The following is a 9,481-nucleotide window of genomic DNA, read 5'->3' on the forward strand; positions in this document are numbered from 1 at the left end:
TAAACTACAAAAAAAATTGAAAATCGCTTTTGTTTTGTTTACATATATTTCTACTTGGAGAAATTTAAGAGGTTTATCCCTCAAAACTTTAAATACAATAAAGTTGCAAAAAATAGTTTCCCACCACAGGAAATTTATTTTGAGTGTCTTCATAGTTTTATTTTGGAGATACAGCAATTTTTATATACTGCAGGAAAAACAAAAAACAATCCTATGATGCAAATTTGCAAAGAAAACAGCATGTGCATCATTTCACTGTGGGAAGTGTTACGAACAGCTGATAGGAACGGCAAAGCGTGTTTCTGGAATATTATGTTTTTGTTCCTGCAAGCGCTTTTTATGCAATTTTTGCAAAGCTATATGTGGAACGAAACCGTGACCGAGGACAAGCTGATGGCATCAGATGTAAGTACAACTCCTCCGGTTTCATATGCAAAACAAATTATTGCGCTAGCTTACACGGTTCAGGTTCTACAGGGATTTAAAAATAGTTACGCAAAACGGAGCGTGCTGCTCTGACCGGCTTTAAAGGGTTAACAATGACTTTAAAAAATAATATAAAATGGTGTGCAACACCACTGAAGTTTTTTTTTTTTAAACTCTCTTTTCAACCAACGGCAGTCACTCTCCAAATAACTTCTGCTTAGCTTTCCGAGCTTCCCTCGGGTCCTCTTAATCAGCGGTCTCCAACCTTTTTTGCGCCACGGACCGGTTTATGCCCGACAATATTTTCACGGACCGGCCTTTAAGGTGTCGCGGATAAATGAGGGAGGGGCTAATAATCGGCTCAGTCATTTTTAATGATCGTTGAAAGCCCAGATCGTAATCGTGATTAAAATTCGATTAATTGAGCAGCCCTACTACAATATGGAGCATTTAAAGGATTTTGCATATCGAATCAATCCCAAACCACATAAACAGAAAATCTCTTTTTAATAATCAGACAATTACACCTCTATTTACAATAATGTTCAGCAGGTTTTCAAAGTTCGGGTCACAAGCTGAGAAGCAAACAGTTCAACCAGAGTAACAACATTAAAAGCCCTTCATTCAGATTTTTTTCTGCTACCACTAGTGATTTGTTGTTCGAGGGGAAGCTGGAAGTTGCATCACACCCACTCCCACAGATGAGCAGCACTGCGAGGCTTTCAAGGAAAATATCAGGACTTCAAAAGATCTGCATGTTATTAACATATCTGTTTTTTGCACATGGAACTCATCAACGTAATCATACGACTTCTAATGACAAAAATGTCACTTTTGGCAGATGAATGTGATCTTTTCCTGACAGCAGGAAAAGGAGAAGGTCATTCCTGTTTCCTGAACTCGTTGCCATCATCAAAAAACAGAGTGAGCCATCTGTGTTATGCAACAGTATTTAGAAGACAAGAAGCACAGTCAGTAAATTTCTCTCAGTAGCATCATGAGACAGACGCACTGATCCAGACTGAACCAGAATCATGCAGGTAAAGTCTGACGATGAAGCATCCTTTGCAATAAATAAACCGGAGCGTCCGACATGTCAACATTTTACATTTCAAAGCAGATTCTGTAGACAGAACACCACGAAATAGCACGACACAGAAAAATGTGCTAAAAATCTAAACAGAACATTTCAGGGAAGTCTCCAGAAAGTCCTGCAGCTGAACCCTGAACCCTGACATCAGTCTGACCTCTGGCGCCTCAGCCCCCGTGGTGAAAAGGCATGTTTGTGTTTCTATTGGGAAAACTAAACACTGGTTAAAGTCACAATGAAATAAAAAGAGTAGTAATGATAATGATTTTAACAGTGTCACGTTTCTCTCGTTGAAACATTTTATAGTTCTCATTTATTTCCATGCACACTGTGAGAACATAATTAACAGTAAAACGACCAAATGGACATAAAAATATTTAAGACATCAAAGACAATAAAACCGCATGTATACTCAGAGTATATGTGAACTAAAGTATTATTAAGAGCATGTTTCTTCAGAAAAATGTTATTTGTCAATTACACACAGCACATTTACTCAAAAACAGCAGGCAAGCTGAAGTTTAGACTATAAATATACGATGGATACAACCATAGGGACTCAGTTTTTTTGGGTCTGCATGTTAAGACTAACTCTTGAGCCTGGAGTGATTCTATTTGGGAGTCGGGGTAGAGCGGTAAACACAGACACCTGCTAATTAGTGTTAATTAACAGACAAATAAAATGCTAGAATCTCACCACAACTGAAGCACAAACTTCTTGGACAGTCTGCAAACTATATCATTTGTCAGATTATTCCATTACAAACATTCTTAAAGGCACCAACTCTGCATACACAGCTTAGGGTGAGTTCAATGAATCAAGCAGCTGTACAAATTAACGTTACAGGAGCTAATTCTAATCAGAATTTGTAAGATCATAAAGTTATTAAAGTTTGCAAATTGATTCTGAAATTGAGGCGCTGCAGTATTGTCTTACTGGCAGTTCTGGGTTCAAATTTCCTGGTCAGCTAGAGGCCTACCTGTGTAGTCTGCATGCTCCCTCACAGTCCAAAGGTGGGCTTTATGTGTTAACTAGTGATTTTAAACTTGCCACAGACATGCCTCTCTGTGTTAGACTGCTCCCTGCACCTCACTCTATGGAGGCTGAGAAGCACTTAAGAAAACTGATCACCAAGTAATTGCATGCATATGCAGCAACTGTATTATTACTGGGAGGTGGCTGAGGTTTTTAACAGACAAGAGATACAACCTATAAAGCTACTGTCAAGCAAGTATCTTATTAGGCCTACTGTTATCTTTGATTACACATGACAACAGTCCTAAAGTTAAAAAAAAAAAAAAAAAAAAAGAATCGAGACAAATGGAAAATGCAGTTACTTAAAACCACCTGTGACCAGTAAGTAATCACAGCAGGCTAAATAATCCAGTGCTTTATGTGAACATTGATAATCGTGACTCGGTGTGCTCTAACTATTAAGGTCTTTATCTTCGAGCTGAAAGTGAGAAATAAACTCCTTGCTCCCCTGTGCACAGAGGTGGAGAGCAGCTATGTAGCATCGCTGGATCAAGTGAAATTTCGTGCCCGGAGCCATGTTTAACAACCTTTTTTGCAACCATATTACAAAATTAGCAACTGGCAAACATTAGCATTAACAGCTTGGACCATTCCAGTATCTCAGACAGTTTTCCAATTCAGCATCATCATTTCTCCTTTACTTTAAGAACCGTCTCCAGCAGTGAAAGCTACTTTTACATTTTATTTTTTTGGTGCTATTTTGATTTCTTTTCTTTGCATGAGCACAGTTTCTATCTGACAGCTGTTGATGTTCGTGACAAGAAGCTTTCAGAAGCTTTCAAATGCTTTAGCTTCTATTTGTGGTCCGATTCGCTCAAGAAAGGATCTTGTGGTACAAATTACATGAAACAAATGTGTCCAGGAAACCATTTTGCATTCTGTTGATGGTGTTATTCTCGTTACTGTTTCAAATTTACAATGAGCCATTACAGGAATGTGACTTCATGTTTTAGCTTTGTGGGGTTACTGCTCGAGTATAACTGCAAATATTTCAAAGTAAAAGGCTTGTTAAGAAATGGACAGACTTTTATTGTAACTATTTCAAATTAAAGTATCCCCAGGTGTTATATGTATGTTATGATTTATTCTCTATCATATTTAAGGTTTTGGTTCATATACTGTTGGTGGGGTGGATACTGGGTTTGACAACCATTCACATTTACACAAATGTGTGCATTATAAAAAGAGGAAAAGCTCAATATGATTTCACACTTCTGCCCAATAAGAGAGTTATTACTTCCTATTAGCTTAAGGCAACGTTGTATTTCAGTTGAAACAGTTGTTACCTGAAAACCATCACTTATGCTGGAGAAAAAGAGAAATAAAAGCTTGCCTTTCTTTGTGCTTGCTTTAAATAAAAGGCCTGTTTCGTTCGGCATCTGAGGTTATTAACAGCACCGGACACTATTCAAATAAACACAGTAAAAGCACTTGCTAATACAAACTGTGGCTAGCTTGTTTGAACACTCGTGTAGTTTCTCATTCACAAAGAATGCAGTACGTGGCACACCCTCATTTTGGCTCATTTAAAGCTCTGTTTATTAATGTGAGCTCTTCTAAATGAGCCAATAAATTAATTAAAACAAAAAAAAAACACTACGAACTATAGCCAAGTACAGCCAGTGCAGTTTGGATTTTCATTCAGTTTTGCAAGCAATTTTCATGAAAACATACATTTCTTTTAAATGCATATGATAAAAAACTTGAAAAAGTTTGATTCTACCTTTGAGAACAAACCAGCTAAATCCCAGAAAGACAGTAAGTAAACATGTGTGGCTTCTGGTCTAATACTCTTATGCATGAAATACTTGTAATGTTTTTTTTGTTTGTTTTTTGCCATCTAGGGGTGGCATATGAAGCAAAATGACTTTACAACAACACTTCCACATTCAGCTGTTCTCCAAAGATCACCCACCCACTCACCTGCTCTGAAATGACTGACAAGTAAAGGAACAGGTTCCCAGAATTCTGTGCAAATGTTCATCAAGACCATCGATGAGTTTTTGTTTATTCTTTAAAAATTTTTGAAGACTGCAGTCACCTTCCACTTTGCATATCCATCCTACTTGTGCAAGTCACTGTGACACCCAACCCATCCTTCTACTTCTGTTGTTTAATGGTCACTGGCAAATAGCAAACACGTGGGAAAATGGGTAAATTACCGGCACCTTCCTATCATTATTAAACCTATCCCATTCCCTCTTCTTTGTCCAACTACAATAAAGTCAAATTGTCAAGATGGTTTCAGAAATTTCATTGTGACTTTAAAAACAAGTCCTGCGAGTTTTTAAACGCAGCATACAAAGAAATGCTTTGCCTTCTACTCAACACTAAATTATTTTTTATTTAAATGGCTCCAATCCGGAGGTGCAGCATGTCAGACCTCTGTGGCAAATAAATAATCTTAAAAGGCTTCTACTGATCCACAAGATCATCTGGTATCCCGCAGGTCTACAATAAATTAATAAAACCCCCGAAGTTAGCCATTGTTTAAATATTGATACTCTACGTGTATTTACATGAAACCAAAGAACAAAAAACAGAAAAAATAGAAACACACTCATTGGCTCTCAGAAACAGGCTTTGACCCCTGACACGGCGAGGTCGGGCTCGTAAAGCTGGGTGATATCCCTCTTGCTGGAAGAGGGCAGAAACACGAGAAATAAAGTTAGCTGAAACCAGATGTTAGGATCCTGACAGACAGCTGATTCATTATCGACACCGACTGCACTACAAGTCATGAGCTGATTACCTTACAATGTGCCTTTTGATTTAAAAGACCTGTGCTCTGTCAGCTGAGATCAAAGGCAGACAGCACAGAGGCTTACAAAAAGAACCGCTGATAAACCTGAGGATGAAACACAAGAATAAATCATATCATCTATTGTTTCTTTAACAAGGATTCTTGTCTGCTGGCAGAAAAACTTTACAGGCCATGTTTAAAAAGTAATGCTAACTTTTTCATGTGAAATCCGATGCGTTTTCAGATTTTGAGCTTCTCACTAACACCCGAGAGAAAAATCCTCTTGATAAAACACACACAAGCTCCTAAATCTTCTTAATCTCTGGGAAATAAGTCCATCTGTTGTGCATTTTGAACCCACACACGAGCCGATGAAGTGACGATTTTAAGGTGAATGATTTTTCCTACACTCGTTGGCATCTGGAGTTCCCCAAAGGAAACAGATCAGAAGTCTGCTTCAAGTGTTTTAACATTTTTTGCAACACATACTTCCACCCTGAAAGAACCAAGACAAATTACAGATTTACAGTCAGGCTTGAAAAGATTAATAAATTATTTTTTGCATCTCAGTGGATTGGGCAGCCCAGCTCACACTGTGCTATACTTTTTTGCATTTGGGAGTCATTGTTTATCAAATCCTCTGAACTTTCTTCATCAGTATCAAACTTATTATCTCTGTGTCATCAGCCTGCAGCCATGAAAGAGCAGAATCACACAGAGAGAATTTGAGAAAGTCCCAGCAGGAATGACACAGCCTCCTTTTTCCACAAAAATCATCCTCTTAAAACGGCCAGAAAGCTTCTGCACAAGCGCCTCCCTGTGCTCACCGCAGGACCAAAAAGACCTGTGTCATGCTACACAGTAGAGAGCAAAGCACAAACAGGGGGCCGATGCCTCCAAAGCGACCGGAGCGAATCCATCCTAGTCAAAGCTCATCAGAGCTCACACTTGGCATCGGGGATCTGGTCTCAGGCTGACGGGGGCTGGAGCCTTTTTGGCCTCCGTGCAGCCATGGCAGGAAGGAAACAGTGGGCTAAAGAGGCGGCCGAGACCTTTACGGAAGACGCTGTTGGAGAGGCTGTAGATGAGACAATTACAGAAGCTGTTGCTGATTGCCAGCCATGTTGTGAGGAAGGACGCCACCTCGTGGTGATATAGGCCGGCGCTCTCTAGGAGGAAGTAGAGGATGTACGGCATCCACAGCACATAGAAGACACTGGTGATGCGGAAGAGCACCATGGCATAGCGTTTGTCCGGGCAGCCTTCGCAACGCTCTCCCCGCTCACCTTTATCACCCTCGGTCTGCGGGCTGAAGCGGGCTTGGCGTTGGGAGATCTCCCTTGTATGCTGCCGGCAGATCCGGAATATACTCCCATAGGTGAAGCAGACAGTAAGTGCAGCTGGTGCGTAGAGCAGCGCCACAATGAAGGTGCTAAATGCCGGGTTGGTTTTCCAAGAGAGTGCGCACCACTTAAATATGTCCCCATGATAACCTGGTTTCCCCCAGCGGAAAAACGATGGCAGGAAAATCAAAGCAGAGTAAACCCAAATGAGCACAATGCACACCCTCAGGCGGCATGGGGTGACCAGCGTGGTGTACGACAGCGGTCGTGTGATGGCGATGTAGCGGTCCACGCTGATGCAAGCTAGCGAGGCCATGGAAACACTCTTCAGCACAGAAACCATGTAGCCGAATCCCTTGCAGGTGAGCTCCTCATTCAGGCCTCGAAGGTAGTGGAGGAGGGACATCGAGGGCACGAGGCAGCTGACGCCCACCAGCAGATCAGCGTACGCCATGGTTTGGATAAAGTGGCTGGTGGTGTGGTGGTGCAGCAGCGGGGCACAATGGAAGACAAAGATCACCACCAGGTTGCCAGCGATGATGAGCACAGTGAGGAAGAGGATGACAACCACCTCCAGCACGCAGGTATCCATGCTGTGGGAGTAACCCATGGAGCCCAGCAGGCAGAACGAGGGAGAGCCGCTTTGGTTCGCATCAGAGGAAGAGTTCATGTTTGGACTGGAGAAGAGGGAGGGAGGAGAAGGGGGCAGTTTCAGCTCAACGCAGCCATCATCCTGTCATCCAAGTCTCTTTATTTTTTTAACCCTGAAGTTGCAGCTCCAAAAACAAAGCATGCCCCTGTTCTTCTATATCAGCATCTTTTCTCCCTCAGCGGGCAGCGAGCCTGTCCTTAAAGTAGCAGTAATCCATCGGTGCATGCAAAACGCAGCCAGCCACTGCTGCTGCTGCTGGGGGTGAAATATGTGCATGTGTGCAACCTCGAGAGGCAGAAAAAAAATGTCCCAATGTAGGACAAGAGATGCCCGTCTAGTGGTGCAGTGCAACCCGTCCTCCCCCCCACACAGCTGTTTATCATACCCCCCTCCCTTGACTACAAATCCCGAGGTAAGCACTGTTCTCCAGCGGGCAGGAACCAAACAATTCAAACATTGAAAAAATAAATAAAAAGAGCCATCCACTGGCACTCTTCAAATGCCGGCAAAAGGGTAAAAACAGGGAGAGGAAAACGATCCCAAAATTCCCAGCAGCTTCTGTGTGCCGGCACTGAATGCTTCCTCAGCAAAGAAAGTCAAGGCGGTCCAATCAAACGGCACATCTGAAGGTAGACGCCTCATCCGCGGGTCATTAAAACACAGATTTTCATGAGCAGACAGTGTCCTGGAATCCTGGAGGCAGGCAGGGCAAACATCCAAAGGTGATGGATAATGTCACTGGGAGCTCTTCTTGTCAGGCTCAGTGGCGGCTGGTCGACTTCCAGTGTGTGTGTGAAGATGGAGAGATGTGTAGTCATGAGTGTGAGAGACAGAGAGAGATGAAGGAGGTAGACGGTGAACTGCTTCTCCTTTCTGCTGTAGTGGCGATACAGTGATGATGCAGCGCTGCCACTGCTGCTGCTTTCCTCTCCTCCCCCTTCACTCACTCGCTCTCTCTCTCTCGCTCTAACACACACACACACACACACTTTCCTTCCCTTTCCACTCATTTCTCTCTCTCTCTCTCTCTCTCACACACACACACACACTTTCCTTCCCTTTCCACTCATTTCACTCTCTCTCTCTCACACACACACACACACTTCGCTTCCCCTCCTCCTCCTCTGTCCGTTTAAATTTTTTACTTCTTTCTGCCTCCCAGTGTCCCCACTCTTACTGTACCACAATTACAGAACTGAGAAGGAAAAGTTTTTAAATAAGCTTCAGAGCAATTGAAATTTATTATATATACACAAGAAAATATCTAAAATCCATAAGAAACTCACAAATGTTAAGCAGAAATCATGATTATGGCCTGGTGCAAATTACATCGGTGTGAGGATCATTTGTTTTGTAAGGCATCTATTGGATTTTGTTGATGCTTGAAATTAAGGTTGTGAGACTTTGATTGCATGGCTGCTTGATAGACTTCACATCCGCTAATGCGAGTCACCGAGGGAGATCTTTTAACAGTGTTTGTGGCAGACGTGTCATAAGAGAAAACACAGTAACGGGAAACGGACGATTAACTTCCAGAGGGTAGCGGGTTTGTTAAAAGCTTATTTTGCTCTTAATTTGAAGTTTTGAAATAAACTCCAAATTAAGAGAACAAAACCCATCATAAGATGCCTGCCAAGTGGTGACCTGCTTCAACTAAGAGTTTGGCTTGTAGTGTTGCTTCTTTTTAATTTTATTGAAGGAAGTAATAGGCACATATTTAGGCTTTCAGTAAAGACCACCCAAAGGTTTTTGCTTTATAAATAAAAAGCAGCTTAGCAGCAGGTGAAGCTGCCAACATTTAAAATAATAACTCCAGACACAACAACTGGGTAACATCCACCTTTGTTATGCAGTCCAAGTTTTTGCTACAGACACTAAAGCTCATCATTTTAACACTGGCACTGCCGAATAAGTCAAGGTACTCACTGCTGCACTGTTTAAACAATTTAATGTTACAATATACACTCACTGAACACTTCATTAATCGCACCTGGCTAGTACTGGGTTGGACCCTCCTATTGCTGTAAGAACTGCTTTGTGACATATAATGAAGTTCTTTTGAAGCATAAATTATTCATTACAGTCTTCATTTTCTCTAAACATCTTTCTCTGCTCTCTTTCTTCCTTTGGGTCCCTTTCAGCATTACTCTAACCCCCCTGCAGTTCTCTGTAAGCTTCATTTTCATGGACC

The 9,481-nt window shown here is 41.7% G+C and overlaps 1 protein-coding gene across 3 annotated transcripts; it reads right to left on the reverse strand.

Annotated features, from left to right (window-relative positions):
- Window positions 1–958: 958 nt before the first annotated feature.
- On the reverse strand, window positions 959–8,234 carry LOC146658002 (putative G protein-coupled receptor 21). 3 transcript variants are annotated; one of them, XM_085426394.1, is made up of 3 exons: window positions 5,510–8,234; window positions 5,305–5,400; window positions 959–5,189 (listed from the first exon to the last, which is right to left on the reverse strand). In XM_085426394.1, the coding sequence occupies exon 1, from the start codon at window positions 7,306–7,308 to the stop codon at window positions 6,238–6,240; it is 1,071 nt and encodes a 356-aa protein (XP_085282520.1). In that variant the 5' UTR covers window positions 7,309–8,234; the 3' UTR covers window positions 959–5,189; window positions 5,305–5,400; window positions 5,510–6,237. The 3 variants fall into 3 exon arrangements, with proteins under 3 accessions (XP_085282520.1, XP_085282518.1, XP_085282519.1); XM_085426392.1 differs by having other exon boundaries at window positions 959–5,400; XM_085426393.1 differs by having other exon boundaries at window positions 5,305–8,234.
- Window positions 8,235–9,481: the final 1,247 nt, after the last annotated feature.

The sequence above is a fragment of the Rhamphochromis longiceps genome, linkage group LG12, assembly GCF_057381845.1.
Source record: "Rhamphochromis longiceps isolate RC_006_pf linkage group LG12, R_longiceps_female_GT1.1, whole genome shotgun sequence".
Lineage (NCBI taxonomy): Eukaryota > Metazoa > Chordata > Actinopteri > Cichliformes > Cichlidae > Rhamphochromis > Rhamphochromis longiceps.